This window comes from Antechinus flavipes, chromosome 3 (genome assembly GCF_016432865.1).
Source record: "Antechinus flavipes isolate AdamAnt ecotype Samford, QLD, Australia chromosome 3, AdamAnt_v2, whole genome shotgun sequence".
Lineage (NCBI taxonomy): Eukaryota > Metazoa > Chordata > Mammalia > Dasyuromorphia > Dasyuridae > Antechinus > Antechinus flavipes.
The window spans coordinates 347,785,902-347,802,748 of NC_067400.1; the positions used below are offsets into that span (position 1 = coordinate 347,785,902).

General features: G+C 35.3%; 1 protein-coding gene across 1 annotated transcript in view; it reads left to right on the forward strand.

Annotated features, from left to right (window-relative positions):
* The window catches only part of CLASP1 (cytoplasmic linker associated protein 1), a 324,204-nt gene that overhangs the window by 163,529 nt on the left and 143,828 nt on the right, over positions 1–16,847 (forward strand). Inside the window, exons 9-10 of the mRNA XM_051985719.1 lie at positions 9,232–9,387; positions 14,029–14,102. Coding sequence (XP_051841679.1) covers positions 9,232–9,387; positions 14,029–14,102 — 230 coding nt within the window. The remainder of the gene's footprint in view (positions 1–9,231; positions 9,388–14,028; positions 14,103–16,847) is intronic.

The following is a 16,847-nucleotide window of genomic DNA, read 5'->3' on the forward strand; positions in this document are numbered from 1 at the left end:
ACTGCAAGGAGAATTTGTTTTGAATGTATATATTTGCTTTGACTTTATGTATTACAAAACAGAGACTTTGGTTTTCCTTCTTTCTCAGGGAGAGTAGGTAAGAAAGAATACCGTGTTTCCCCGATAATAAGACACTTCTTATTATTAATTTTTTTTTTTTGGACAGAAAAACACCAGAGGGCTTATTTTCAGGGGAGGGCTTATTTTAATGAATATTGACAGCAATTTTAATAAACAGGTAAATGTGAACAAAAAAAAGTACCTTTTTTCAATAATGATCATGTCATCTTCAACAACATCATCATAAGTGTCCATAGCCTGAATTCTGTCCTGGATGTCTTGCGCCTCTATTTCCTTCAGAAGAAGTGGACCCAATCTGTCATGTCCAGCAATATAGCTCTCTTTAAATGAACATGTCTTATCCAGGTAACCTGCTCGTAGTGCCTTGGCGACACAGCTGTCAGTAATTTTATCCCATGACTTCTTCACCCCAGTCACGACTTCTTGTAGACAGGGCTTCACAAAGTTTCCACGCTGATTTCTTTCCATTCTATTTTCAATGTAGTCATTGACTTCCATGCGCAAATGGTCCTTGAATGGCTTGTTTATTGCAATATCAAGGGTCTGAAGATAGGCAGTCATTCCTGCAGGAATCATTACTTGATCTATTCTTCTCTCTGCAAGGAAGTTTTTCATTTCTTTAGCGCAGTGAGTGCTGGCTGAGTTCTTCTTTTATCCTCCATCATGCCCCCTGAGTTCTTCTTTTATCCTCCATCATGCCCCCTCACTCCTGCTTACATACCAGGTTTTTATGTTGTCCTGCCTTAGCTGTCCTCCAAGGCACTGCTCTCAATGGTGCCAGCAAGCAAATCACTGGGGAAGAACAGGATGATGCCCTCACTGCTGCAGCTCTGATTGGATGCAGCTCGGAGCGCGTTTCACCTGGGGGGGGGGAGGGAGGAGGGAGGGAAAGGGGAGATGGTGCATACAGAGGGTACCATAATGTAGCGTGTAATGCAGGGGATCACCTTCACTACAGTAGCAATCTCAATAGGGCTTATTTTCAGGGGAGGGCTTATTTTAGAGGACTCTTACACAGTAAGGGGAGGGCTTATTTTCGGGATAGGTCTTATTATCGGGGAAACACGGTATATTTGTTGAATTTTTGAATAAAAGTTGACTCAGTCATTTCCAACTCTCTCTGACCCTATTTGGGGTTTTCTTGACAAAGATCCTGGAGTGTTTTGCCATTTCCTTTTCCAGCTCATTTTTCAGAGTGAAGTGACTTGTCATGATCACACAGCTAGTAAGTATTTAAAACCACACTTGAATTCAGAAAAACCAGTCTTCCTGATTCCAAAGCCAGCATTCTACTCAATGTACCATCTAACAGCCCCCTTCTTATAGTTAGGATACAATTAAGATAAAGTTACAAATTTGTAGTGAACCTAAGCATTCTAGGTCAGTTTAATAGCACCACACAGGAAGCAAATGGTGGAGAATAATCCAAAGTCATTATTTGAGCAAGATATGAGCTATATAACAAGACAAGGAGGCAAAGAATTTGAGAGTATAGGAATGTAGCCTTGAACTGATTTATGGTAGTTTTCTGATGGGGAATGGAGAAAAAGTGAAGCAAAAGAATGGTTGCCCACTTGGGAGAGTGCTAATGGGTAGAAGAACTAGAGGTCACTGGATAAAGAATATAAATTTAGAAGTAAGGCATAGAAAGAGAATAATCAGAGGTTATTTTCAAATAATAAATAGTTATTGATTGATGTTTGTTTAGTTATTCTCTGAGGAAGATCATAATCTTTGATCTCACCATTACTTATATGTGATGGCGAGGTCAGATGTGTGACTATCCCTGTGTATAACTGGGATGAACTGAAGTGAGTAGGTAATTTGGCACAGCTTTACTTGCTTTAAATGAAGATTCCCCTCCTTTGTCATATCCCACTTTTACGGACATTCACTTCAACTCCTTTAATGCTAAGATCCAGTTCTTCCTATCAATTCAACTATACCCTCTGGAACACCTTTTCTAAATTTTAAAAATTTCTCTTCAATTTAGACCTGCATCTTCTTGATCTTTTGTGTTCTGAGATTAAAGGGGACTTAGCTTCCCTCAGAAGACAGACCAATATCACTGGCTAACCAGTGAGTTGAGGCTGAGAAACTAAGAAGCACAGGGGTTTGGGGGAATATCAGTGTATGTGTTAAAATATCTTGTGATAGGAGGGCAGTTGTTGGAGGTGGAGAGGAAGATTGCAAGCCAATTACTGGACTCCTTGAGAAGGGAAGAGGAAGGACATTAGAGCTGGTAGATAATTGCCACCAGTTTCTGGATTGAGTGTTACATCTGGATATGATGAATGAACCTAAAACAAGAATATATTGCTGAGTGATATTGGCAAGGTCAGGTTCCAAACTGGCAATGGGAAACCCTATTTCTTTTTCATGATTCAGTTTGTCTGGGATTATAAAAGAGAGTGCAGCTAGTATTAGAAAGGTTAGCCAGTGATATTGGTCTGTCTTCTGAGGGAAGCTAAGTCCCCTTTAATCTCAGAACACAAAAGATCAAGAAGATGCAGGTCTAAATTGAAGAGAAATTTTTAAAATTTAGAAAAGGTGTTCCAGAGGGTATAGTGGAATTGATAGGAAGAACTGGATCTTAGCATTAAAGGAGTTGAAGTGAATGTCCGTAAAAGTGGGATGTGACAAAGGAGGGGAATCTTCATTTAAAGCAAGTAAAGCTGTGCCAAAGACCTTGGGTAAAGTAAGTAAGAGATGGGAGTTTTTTAATCATGAGTGCTGCATAAATAGTATCTTTTGACTGAGTCTTATAACCTCAAGAATCTTATTGCTAGCAGAAAGTGGCTCACTCCTTTCCCCTTCATTGCTATTCTCCTATCCACCTACCCCCCTCTTTTTTTTTTTTTTTTTTTTGTGCCAGTGTTAATAAAGAACTGAGATTGTACTGTCAGAGACTTTCCTATCACTGGCAGCCAAAAGTCTTGGTAACAGGAGTTCAGTTATCTGAGCTTGGTTCTGATCCAGGTTGTTAAAGTAAATGCCAGTTGTTTGAGATGCTGATGCTTAGGGCTCTCTTCCTATAGGTAAAAAGTGTCTTCTCTGAGGCACAGGTGCTAAGTTGGATCCTGCAGAGCAGAGGTAAAGGCTTGACGTCTGAGGTATACTTTAGCTGAATGGAATCAATCTGTGGCCAAGATCTGTAGGTTTCACCTTGCAGCAGTTCTATAACATGTATCCTATTGTTTCCTGATACTGTCACCATTGTAGTAGAAACCCTTGTCACCTTAGATTGGAACTACTGCAATGACTTACTGGTAGATCTGCTGCCTCAAGTCTCTTCCCCACTCTATTCTGTCTTCCATGTTCCTAAAGCACCAGTCCTTCCAAGGCACCTTCATATCCAGTAAAGTCCATTGGTTCCCCAATTCATATCCAGAATCAAATGCAAAATCTGTTTAGTGTTCCAAGCCCTTCATTGTACTCTGATGACCTTTCTAGTCTTTTTTTCACCTTACTAGTTTTTATGTACTCTTCAATCCAGTGACACTCATCTCCTGGCTGTTCTATGAATGAGACCATCCTTCTCTTGACTCCAGTATTTCCTTTTACTTTCCTCTATACTTAAAATTCTTTCTTGCCTCTTTTCTGCTTCCTGGCTTCTCCCATTTTGTTCAGATTCCCAGCTAAAACCTACCATTCGAGAGAAAACTGTCGCCATTCCCTCTTAATTCTTTTGACTTCAGTTGTTTTTTGTTTTTTTTTTTTTAAATTTTTATTTAATAATTACTTTATATTGACAGAATCCATGCCAGGGTAATTTTTTTTTACAACATTATCCCTTGCACTCGTTTCTGTTCCGATTTTTTTCCCCTCCCCTAGATGGCAAGCAGTCCTTTATATGTTGGATATGTTGCAGTATATCCTAGATACAATATATGTTTGCAGAACCGAACAGTTCTCTTGTTGCATAGGGAGAATTGGATTCAGAAGGTATAAATAACCCGGGAAGAAAAACAAAAATGCAGATAGTTCACATTCGTTTCCCAGTGTTCTTTCTTTGGGTGTAGCTGCTTTTGTCCATCATTTATCAATTGAAACTCAATTAGGTCTCTTTGTCAAAGAAATCCACTTCCATCAAAATATGTCCTCATACAATATCGTTGTCGAAGTGTATAATGATCTGGTTCTGCTCATTTCACTTAGCATCAGTTCATGTAAGTCTCGCCAGTCCTCTCTGTATTCATCCTGCTGGTCATTTCTTACAGAACAATAATATTCCATAACATTCATATACCACAATTTACCCAACCATTCTCCACCTGATGGGCATCCATTCATTTTCCAGTTTCTAGCCACTACAAATAGGGCTGCTACAAACATTTTGGCACATACAGGTCCCTTTCCCTTCTTTAGTATTTCTTTGGGATATAAGCCCAATAGAAACACTGCTGGATCAAAGGGTATGCACAATTTGATAATTTTTTGGGCATAATTCCAGATTGCTCTCCAGAATGGTTGGATTCGTTCACAACTCCACCAACAATGCATCAGTGTCCCAGTTTTCCCGCATCCCCTCCAACATTCATCATTATTTTTTCCTGTCATCTTAGCCAATCTGACAGGTGTGTAGTGGTATCTCAGAGTTGTCTTAATTTGCATTTCTCTGATCAATAATGATTTGGAACACTCTTTCATATGAGTGGTAATAGTTTCAATTTCATCCTCTGAAAATTGTCTGTTCATATCCTTTGACAGTTGTTTCTTTTAAACCTGTATGTAATATCTTTACCTGTGGTCTCCCACATTTGATTATGAATCCTTCAAGGATAAAGTTTGTCTTTTATATCCCTAAGGCTTAGCACTGACTGAAAGTTTAGGGCCCAGAAGAAACTGTATGCAAGTTTATAAAAAAACAAACAAACAATAATATGAAATTATATAAATGTCACAGTTAGTTGATTGGTATCATCCATATTATGAGTCCTTCAAGGATAGGGTTTATCTTTTATATCCCCAGGGCTTAGCAATGATTGAAAGTTTAGGGCCCAGAAGAAACTATTTGCAAGTTTATAATATATATCAATAATATGAATATATAAATGTCACAGTTAGTTGATCTATGTCATCCATATACTAATAAACTTTATGTGTAAATGATGAATCAAATTGAGGATAGAGGATTTTTGGAAGAGAAAGTAATCTACTTGATTAAAATGTTAATTGCTCACTTTTAAACATAATTCTTGGAGATTTTTTGAGATCATAAGACTTACCTTAGTGCCCTGGAAAATTAAAGAGTATAATTTGCTGCTGAAAGATGAGCTTCCTGGTTCTTCCATGACTTTAAATTTTTATTTTTTGAAAGTTTAAGATGATCTTTTTGACACTCCTATCACTTTCTGATTACTCCCCAGATACTTCTTCTGTCCTATCTTCTATAACAAATAAGTATAGTCAAGCAAAACAGAATAATACCTTGGCCGTGTCTTGATGAATGCATCATTCTGTAGACATTTGTCTATCTACAAAGAGATAGGAAACATACTTTTTTTTTTTAAATTTTTTTTTTAAATTTTTATTTAATAATTACTATATATTGACACTCGTTTCTGTTCCGATTTTTTTTTTCCCCTCCCTCTCTCCACCCCCTCCCCTAGATGGCAAGCAGTCCTTTATATGTTGGATATGTTGCAGTATATCCTAGATACAATATATGTTTGCAGAACCGAACAGTTCTCTTGTTGCATAGGGAGAATTGGATTCAGAAGGTATAAATAACCCGGGAAGAAAAACAAAAATGCAGATAGTTCACATTCGGGAAACATACTTCTTTCGAAGTCTTAATCATAACTGGTTGCTTACTTTGGCCAAAATTCTGAAACACCTTCTTCACACCCCCACCCCCACCCACCAGTTATTGTGATTACTGTGTAAATTTTAATGTTATTTTCTTAGTTTATATGAGAGATCTGGTAAATTTGAACATGTCATTAATTTTCTTAGACTGTAAGCTATTTTATGGCAAGCATTGTGTGACTATCATATGAATGCATTATCTTATGTTCAACACTTTTTATTTGTGGTAATTAAAAAATTGAGTTTCACCAATTTTCACCTATAACATGGAAGTATACAAAATAAAAAATTAAATGAATAACTGAAATGTGAAAAATATGTAATTTAAAATATTTTGATAAGCTTTAGTTGTCATGATCGGATTATACTAAAGGGAAAGATAATTTCCTTTTTGAAGCAATACAGTTTTCCTTTCCTATATTTCTAATTTTGTACCCTTCCTGGAGATGAATTGAAATTATGTGTTTTATTGTCAGTAACGTCTAGCAACTTGACTTTCTTTTTTTTTAATCCCTTTTTCCTCTTAAATGTTATTTCTTGGAAATTTTGGATTAAATGTGCATTGAGAAATGTTGTAGACTCAGAATTTTTAATATTCTGTTTGAATCCACTTGGAAAGATTGTATACTAAGACAATTCTCAATACCTGGGTTAATGGGGAGTTATTTTCTAGAGTGCAGACACAGCCATTTGTGAAACGATACTAGAGTTGAGCCTGAATATTAGGGAGGCCTATTTGCTTAAGGATGTGTGATGATTATAAGGACATTGACTTTGCCCCCATTAATGATACTAAAATTGAATCAATTTAAAATAAGTTGAATATAAATTTTAATAACTTTTCATTTCTGTCTAGATAAGTCTTAGTGCCATGCCCTTCTCTTCTCCCCTCCCCCCAAGCTCTCCATAAGTTGTACATATTAGTTGAAAAAATGATACATTCTGGGTTAAACTGGTCTTTGTTTACTATTTGTTTTACAGCCATTGGTAAAATCTTACTCTTTATAGCAGGACATTAGCATCAACAGCAACTAGTCAAGAAAAATTGTAATTTTTTTACATGTTTTCCACCTAACTTGTCTTCCTACTTGCTTTTTAAAAAAAAATCTGACCAGCACGATTCAGAAGTGTATTTGGTATTTGTGTAAGTGTACCATTGTAGGAACCTTATTTTAAGGAAAGCAGGGAAAAGGGAAATGTGTCTTGCATTTACTAAATGCTTTTCAAATATTATCCTATGAAATGATTCAGGCCAGTTTCAGTGGTCTTGTGATAAAGAGAGCCATTTAAGAGGAAAAAGGGATTCAAATAAGGAAAGAACTGCTAGTCATTATATTATTGACAACAATAAAACACCTAACTTCAGTTCCTCTCCAGGAAGAGGATTATGGGAACTGAGTGTGGATCACAACATAGTATTTTCACTCTTTTTGTTCTTGCTTTCTTGCATTTTGTTTTCTTGCTCATTTTTTTCCTTTTTAATCTGATTTTTCTTGTGCAGCATAATTGTGGAAATATGTATGAAGAATTGTACATGTTTAACATATATTGGAACACAAGGTTTTGCAAGGGTGAATGTTGAAAATTATTTCTGTATATATTTTGAAAATAAAAAGCTTTTCCTGTGCAACAAGAGAACTGTTCGGTTCTGCACACATATATTGTATCTAGGATACACTGTGACATATTTAACTTGTATAGGACTGCTTGCCATCTGGGGAAAGGGGTGAAGGGAGAGAGAGGAAAAGTCGGAACAGGAGTGAGTGCAAGGGATAATATTGTAAAAAAAATTACCCAGCCATAGGCTCTTGTCAATAAAGTTATTTAAAAAAGAAAAAGCTTTAATAATTTTTTAAAATTTAAATATATCTTTGACCCTCACAACTTAAGAATTTGATATATATCCCATTTTGCAATTGAGGCAGGCAGAAGTTAATGACTTTCCTAAAATCATACAGCTGTTGTCTGAGGTCACATTTGAACTTGGATCTGTCCCTCTATGCCACCTAACAGCTTCTATATTTTAAGGTATAAAAATGCTTTTTAAATAAGTTACTTAATAATACAATAAAGGAAGTCTCTTTAAAAACTTTGAAAGAAAGATTAGATTAAAATTTTAACAATTATTAACAATTGCTTTTTTCACTTTTGCCCCAAATTGACTTGTAATGACATGTCTGCTGATAGATTGGGTTTGTTTTAGGTCAAGACATTTGCTGGAAAGGGAATCTTTAAAGAATCTATAGATAAGAATTGATTAAATAAAATTTGGAGTTATTTTTCCTCTCCTGTAACTATGTAAAAAAGCTCATACCCTTAAGGGGCCTATTTTTAAAGTGTGTATTCTAAAAATATAATCATCAGATGATTAATTGAGTTCACTGATTATCTATCATTGGACAGTTCTCCAGGACATTTTGCTGAATCATTACGTTGAGGAAATTTTTCATCTGAAACAGCAAGTGACATGGACAACTCACCCCAGGCTGTTTATTTTTATTTATTTATATATATATACATATATATACTGGCACATTAACTATTAGTGTGTGTCTGATTCAGTCAGCTCAATAACTAGTTGATTTCCATATGTATTTTTACTGAGTTGATTATTTAATTTCACAGAATTCAAGATTTAAATCTAGAGGGAACCTTGGATGTGTGGTAGTTCAATCTCCTCACTTTACAGATAAAGGAACCACAATCCACTGAGTTTAAATGAGTCACCCAAACTTAGGCTAGGGCAGAGCCTGTATTCAAACCATGATAGTTGCTCTGATTGATTTTGTTATGTGTTTCTAAGTGCACAATGCATAAATATTTTGCATATTTTAACTTGGCTAGTGTCTCTTTGATTCTTACAAATTTAAATAGAGAAAATTTAAGCTCATAATCTGAGAAGGAAAAATTTGGATGAACCTTAGTTTCTCTTATTCTTTACTAAATAATCTTTGCTAAATTGAAGCCTATAAGCTTGTATCTAAATCTGGTATTTTATCTTCAGCTTCCTTGTTTTAGTTAACATTTTCAACCAAACACTCATTGATATACTACTTTAAGGCTTATCACCCACCCCACCCCACCCCCACAAGCCCATGAAATGAGAAGTAAAAAAATTGTTTTTTACCTTTGACTGATGGGAAATGGTTAAATGAGTTGTGTATTGCCATACAGTCCAGTAAGTAGAAGAGCTGGGAGTAAATGCAGCTTTTCTGACTCAAACTTGTCCACTATAGATACTGCTTGCCATATCAGCAAAGCACCAGCTGTTTGTTACTTCAAATTTCATTTAGAAAATACTTAGTTTTTACATTTTTTTATTTTCCCTATTCTCTTCAGATAAAAATTTTGATGATGAAGACTCTGTGGATGGGAACAGGCCTCCTTCAGCCAGCTCTTCTACATCTTCAAAGGCCCCCCCAAGCTCACGAAGAAACATTGCAATGGGAACCACTCGCCGTATTGGACCTGTTGCCCTGGGATCTAAGTCTTCTGGTGAATATTAAGTTTTCTATGTTTGGAATAAAAGTGAAAATTGTGGTTAGTTATTTTACCTGTTATGTGAAGTAAATTGTCACTTGTGTTTAATGAATTAGGCTTTAGGTATATAATTGCATTGGGCTATATCACTGTAGATTTGAGACTCTTTGGTTATATATTATTCTGATTTTTATGTCTAAATTTTATTTATTGTTCACATAAACGCGCACACACACACACACACACACACACACACACACACACACAAATGTAGTCATCCATTTGTACCTAAAGGGTCCCTCCCATACTTCTTGTTGTTTACCATGCCAGTCAAGACCAGCTTTTTTATGACCCTATTTGGAGTTTATTGGTAAAGATATAGGAGTGCTTTGCCATTGCCTTCTTTAGCTCATTTTACAGATGAGGAACTGAGGCATACCAGGTTAAGTGACTTGCCTAGGATTAGTCAACTAGTTTCTGAGGCCAGATTTGAATTCAGGCTGAGAAGTCTTCTTGATTCCAGACCTGGAACATTATCCACTGTGTCATCTACTTGTCTCTCCACCTCCTCCCCTCCTCCACCTATACTACTTGTTTTTTATTTGATAGCCAGAAATAAGGTAAGGTCTTCCTTCCCAGTCCTGAGATACTCAATTTTAAATGTTTTTAGTTCTCCCTCCTTGCCCTTTCTGGACAACCTTTTGTAAATACAGCCTCTGATTCCAAGAGATTCTAACTTTATGTAAGTTTTTCAGCTCTGTCTTGTCCTGTTAAAGCTTTAAAAACTGCTACTATCAAAACCTATTTTTGAACTTCAGGGGTTTATAAACTCAAAGGCAGAAATGGGCTGACTTAGTCTATCTTTAATGCAGGTCTGGGATTAGACTTTTTGTTAGGAGAATTTTATGAAGTCTGAACTAGACCCAGTACTTTCACTATTTCCTTCTTCTAGGCAAAAAGCAATAGATGCAGCAGAAAAGTATTAGAGGAATGTATTTAATAATAATTCATATTTAGAACATGACACCACATCTAGTTACCTTTCCATAATATCCCTCTCAAGAACTTTATCATTGATCCACCAATAGTCAAATGAAACTTGGAGCATGTGATGTGCAAAGATGGGTAGAATGCTCATTTCAACTAATGAGGTCATGAGATCTTTTAAAATTTGAAAGTAAATAAAATGATTAAATAATGGCTGAACAAATTGTGCTGGAATTGGAATACTATCGTGCTGTAAGAAATGATGAAAGAAGTCATTTCAGAAAAACCGTGAAAAAACTTACACGAACTGATGAAGAATAAGGTGAGTAGAATCAGGAGACCAGTTTATTTTTAGGGGGTAGACTATTCTCTAACTCACTATACCAGATGTAGGGGATAGATTTATTCTGCCCTAATTATGCCAGTTATGTTCTTCCTCCTAGAGAATACTGAAATACAAAAGAAAGAGGGGTGTATCCTAGCTTGGGTATTAATGTGTTTTATTAGGGTTAACTAGGCTAATTAGAGGAATATATTTCTCTAAGAGGCTAGTCATAATAGACAACAGCAGGACAAAGTAATATCATGGATCTCTGCATGAAACTCTGGTTCAGATCAAGTATAGGCCTGACGGAACAGGCAAGGATGGTTCAAGTATTTCCATGAAATAGTTGAAGCTTCTTTTGCTGTTTAGATTTACTCTTGGTAGTTCTCAGTAATAACAAAAACAAGAACAAAAACTAACTCAGTTTGGAAGACTTAAGAAATTTGATCCAGTGCAGTTATCAGCCATGACTACAAAAGGCTGATGATAAATAGTGCTACCCACCTCCTAACAGAGAGATTGATGAACAAAATGTGCTCGATGAGATGTGTTTTGGAAATGATCAGCATGGGAAATTTGCTTTTTTTTTTTTTTTTTTTGACTTCATATTTGTTGTTGTTATTTTTATTTCCTTTCATTTTTTACCTAGTAGAGTGAGAAAGAGGGGGAAAAATATTTGATAAATTTTAAAAAATTAAATAATTTTAAAATTGTGGTAGGCCCTTTAAGGGGAATAAAATAAAAATGTAAAAATTATTGTCTTTATTTTTTCCTTCTCTTAAGTCTTTTACTGGTGCAATAGGAACTTTTGTCTAATCCATTCATTTTACAGGTGGAGAAACTGAGGTACAGGAAGTTAGATGACTTATCCATTGTTCTTAATACCTTTTTGAGAGTAACCTGGAGGAAATAAATACTTTATGCCTGCTTGGGTTTTGTAAATACCCAGAGATCTAGGCCTCTCTTCATAATGACTGATATGATGTCAGAATAACCTGAATTCTGCAAAAAGTTTCGAGTTTTGGGATCTCATTTATTATATAAAAGTTGGTCTCCATCCTCCTTTTTTCTTCAAAAGCTGAACAGTAAATCAGCAGATCTTGACTTCCTCCAAACAAATCCTTGTCTAAATTTTTAAAGTTGTTTTATTAAAGCTTTTTATATAGAGAAATAATAATTTCTAGATATTAATCACCTTCTTTACAACAGAGAAAAGAGTAAGCAAAAATAATCTGTATAATATTCCTGACTAATAATGTACACAACATTTGGTCTCCATAGAATCCTTTATCTCTCTCCTGAGAGGTGAGAGGTATAATTAAATTTAGTTAACTCCTTTAGCAGAAATGAGTTTACTATTGTTTTTCTAGCTACTTGGCTTTCAACCTAATTGATTCTCAGTGGCCAGTTAATACCTGCTGTCAAAGGAAGCATTGATGCCCACTGCTAAAAAAAAAATTAACAAGGTACCAGTTCTAAGTTTATTTAGCTTATAAAAGGACACCAATTTTTTAGGGCATTATTAACTTTGAAAGACTAACAAACAATATAAATTATGATATTTAATATTAGCATAGAATAGCATTTTTATGACAGCAGTAGGTTTGGAAACAAGAATCCCTTGATAATATATTGACAGATCATCTGAATTCTTTTCCATCTACATTAAAATTCCACTCTTTATTTTTTACTCTTCATACTGCAACTTTGATCATTCTTTCCATCTTTTTTTTCTGGGACTCAGTTGGGACAGGATTGTTTATTGCTTTTCTGTTGTTTCTGTTGTTTCCACTTTAATTGTAGATAGTATAGGAAGTATGGTAAATTAGAAGAAATACTAGTGGTCAAGAAACTTAGATTTAGATGAGCAGGCTCATTTCAGAAAAGCCTGGAAAGACTTAAATGAACTGATACTGAATAAAGTGAGTAGAGCCAAGAGAAATTGTACACAGCAACAAGAAGATTTTGTGATGATCAATTGTGAAGGACTTGACTTTTTTCAACAATGAGGGTGATTCAAGACAATTGCAATAGACTTGGGATAGAATAAGTCATTTACATCCAGAGAGAGAATTGTAGAGACTGAATGTGCATCAAAGCATAGCATTGTCATTTTGTTGTTATTTGTTTGCTTGGGTTTTTTTTTTCCTTGTATTTTTTTCCTTCCACCTTTTAATCTGATTTAATCTGATTTTTAATCTAATTCTGGGAATATGTTTAGGAGAATTGAACATGTTTAACCTATATTGGATCGTTTGTTATGAGTGGCAGTGGGGAGGAGTGAGAGGGGAAATTTTGGAACACAAGGTTTTGCAAAGGTGAATGTTAAACTATCTTTGCATGCATTTGGAAAAGTAAAAAGCTATTTAAGAAAAGACATGTTACCAATTGACCTCTATTTAAACTGACATTGACTTTGGCAGTCATATATCTCTCTTTAGCAAGAAAATAAAGTATTTGTTCGCCAAGGAAAAAAAGAAACTTGATTTAAATTTTGCCTCTTAAGTAGTTTTGTTAATTTTGCAAATCCCTTAATTTCTATAAACCTTAATACTGAAAGCTGTGAAATAAGGATTTTGGATTTTGATTTAATACTGAGATTCTGCTCCTGTAACGACTCGCAAAAACTATATGTAAGGGTGAATCAAAATTTTGAAAGCATTGCTCTTGATTGTAAAGTATAAAGAAGCACTGAAATTTCAAAAATAAACAATTTGTCCACAAAGGAAGGCATCAGACACGAAACAAAAAAAGCTCTGAAAAGATTACTGCACAATTGCTGTTTTACTTGGGGTCTGCTCATCTGGGGCTTTTTGTAAATGAAAGTTTAAAGCAGTTCTCACAAATCCTTGGGAAACTGAAAATATTAAGATCCTTAAGAATTAAACATCTCTCTCATAATTTAAAACTTGAAAGAACACTGATGTGATTCATTGGCAGATTTTTGTTGCTAAAAAAATTTTTTTTTGACTTGAAACACTAGACCAATGAGAATCTGATTTTCTTCTGAAATGATGTTTTGTATTTAGTCTTGGTAGTTCTCATTGTTTGAATAGTAATGTTATTGTAGATGAATTGAGACTGTTGAAGCCCAAACTTACATAGCTTAATCAACTATTCTATTTTTAGGCAGAAGTACAGCATGGTCCAGTTTTATTGCATCCACCTTGTTTTGTTGGATTGTGCCTTGATGTCAAAAGACATTATTGTGTGTTATATCTTTGATTTATAATACGTACGTTTAAAAAAATCACATCTTCTCAATGTGGGTTTAGATGTTAAAATCCTGTTTTATAGACACTAGCTTATTTTTTGGTTGTTATAATAGTTTTTCTCTCTGTTAGCTGCAAAAGAAGGAGCTGGTGCTGTTGATGAAGAGGACTTCATTAAAGCATTTGATGATGTACCAGTAGTACAGGTGAGTAATGATGTTTAATAAAGAGTTCATTTGTTCTCAGAATTCTTCATTTCTTTTTTCTTGTCTTAAAAACTTTGATTTAGGAGCTCCCCCCACCCCCTCTTTTTCCCAGCAAATCATACTCCATGACTTTTATAGAAGTACTACAAAAAATTGTAAGAAGAGCAAAAAGCTTAGGTAGACCCAAAAATTAAATGAAGATCCTAAAATTCAGAATTAGAAGAAAATGGAAAAGTGAAAGTGAGACCTTCTGGGAGCAATAAGATGGTGGTGATTCTATACCAAAAGCAAGGATTTCTGGAAATTCATAGCACGAGAGAAACCATATATATGATGAAATTTGAAATAAGAGCCCAGTTTTTTCATGAGAAAAGAATATTCTCAAACCATGGGAAGTAGTGTTGTTGTATATACACAAACTTGTACATCTGTATTTTGAGGGATGTTGCACATTAACTTGAAAGTATTCTGAAAAGTTTTGAATAGCTGGTTAATATTCAAAGACTGAAATTAAGCTTAATCTGTTTTCTATCTTTTACCTTATAGTAAAGTCAAATGGAAAGAATTTGGGACTAAAATTTTGGAGATTGAAATTTTTATTTTTATTTTTTTTATTATTTTTTAATGTCTCAGGGGAGTCATTAGCTTTCATTTACCTAGCTCTAAATTTTAAGGAATTCTTTTCTTCAGTAAGATTTTGTGCCTCCTTTTCTGTTTTGGTCAATTCTCATTTTCAGTAGTTTAGTTTAGTTTAGTTTGTTTATTTGACAAATCATTGTGTTGCCTTTGAATTTTATGTTAAAGTTGTACTCTACTTATCTGAGGATGGGAAGCTACTGTCCCATCCTTTAGGGGGTTTTATTCTACCGTTTTCAGAGCTAGTTTGGGGGAATTTACAAGTTTTTGATGCTTCCAAAGTGATGTGATCAGAGAAGTATGAGTTTCTGCTCTACTTCTCTGTGTTCTGGTCTTTACCCAGAACATGTCTCTGGTCCTTTGCAGCCATAAGGCTAATACACCTCTTTGATTTGGAACTGAAAACTTTGCTTCCTTGTGAGTGACCACCAGCATTCACCTCACCCTGTAATGAGGACCCAGAACTACCTGTGGGCAGTAGAATTACCAGTTGGTGCCTGCTGTCTTGTCAGTAAAAATTCCCTTTAACCCTCTTTCTGACCAGTTGTCCAACTCTCTTATCTCTGGTTTGCAAGTTCCTGGAAGCTGTTGGTAGGTCCAGGTAGGGATCCACCCCAGTATCAGGGACATCTCCTGTCAATCTCCTGAGTTTTCTTAAGCAGAAAAGTGTTGCACCCTGGCTTTCTGTTGACTCTGCTGCTCCAAAATATTATTTGAGCATTATTTTGGAAATCTCTTACTCATTGAAGATACATCTCCTCCTCTGAAAGATGATGTTCAATTTTGCCACGTAGTTAATTCTTGGTAAAGGATCCTAAGTCCTTTGTTGGAATTCTTTCAGAATATGCTATTCCAGGCCCTTTAATCATTTATTGTAGATACTTGATCCTTGATACTTGAATTGATTTTATCTAGCAGCTTGCAGTATTTTTGACCTGAGGTTATAGTTCTGGAATATTGCACCAATATTCCTTGAGGTTTTCCTTGTGGAATCTCTTTCCAGAGGTGATTTTTCAATAACTATTCTCTCTCTGTTTCTAGTATATCAGGGCAATTTTCCTTGATGGTCTCTTAAAGAGTGTTATCCAGATCCTTTTTTTTTTGTCATGGCCTTTAGATAGACCCAATAATTTTAAATTTCTCTTCTGGATCTATTTTCTAGATCATTTGTTTTTCCAATGAGATAGTTTATATTTTCTTCCATTTTTCATTCCTTTTACTTTGACTGATTCCTGATGTCTCATTGAGTCATTAGCTTCCATTTGCCCCATTCTGGTTTTTAATGTGTTAATTTCTTCATTTAGCTTTTATTACCGCTTTTTCCTCTTGATTAATTCTACTTTTCAAGATGGTGTTTTCTTAAATGAGGTTTTGTTGTTGTTGTTTTTTTCTTTTTTGGTGCATTTGGCCAATTGTATTTTTTTTTTTAAGAAATTGGCCTTTTCTAAGCTTGCATACCTCTCATTTCTTTTCTCATTTTTTCTTCTGTCTCTCTTATTTGCCTTTTAAAGTCTTTTATGAGTATTTCCAAGACTCTCTTTGGGCTTGAGACCAATTCATATCATTCTTTGAGATTTCTGTTGTGGACATTTTGTCCTTGTCTGAGTTGGTGTTTTGGTCTTCCCTGTCGCCATAGTAGCTTTCTATGATTCTTCTGTTTTTCTCTTATTTTTTTTCTTTTAGTATTTTCTTTTTTGTGACTTTTAAGATTGAGCTCTATTCCTGGGGTAAAGGGGGCTCTGTCCCATAGTTCCTGTGCAGCTCTGAGCTTTGGCTTTGAGCATACCACCCCTTTGTGGTTGATGTTTTGCTCATAGCAGGTGTACAAGCCTGATTTCCCAGAGTTTGCTACTGGAGGCTGCCCCCATTGCTGTGTCCTCTACTGAGCCAGGACCCACAATCTTAGTTGCCGATTTGCTGTGATTAAAACCCTTTCACCAGCTTTCCCAGAGTCTGTCTGACCTGGACTGATCACACCTTTGACCTAAATGAGACTGACCTTTCTCATTTCCAGTTTGTCTTGAGCTGGAGAGTGGTTTCATTCTCTTGACTGTTTCGAGACTTAATTTCATGTGGTTTTTGAGGGGAAACTGGGAGAGTTCAAGCAGC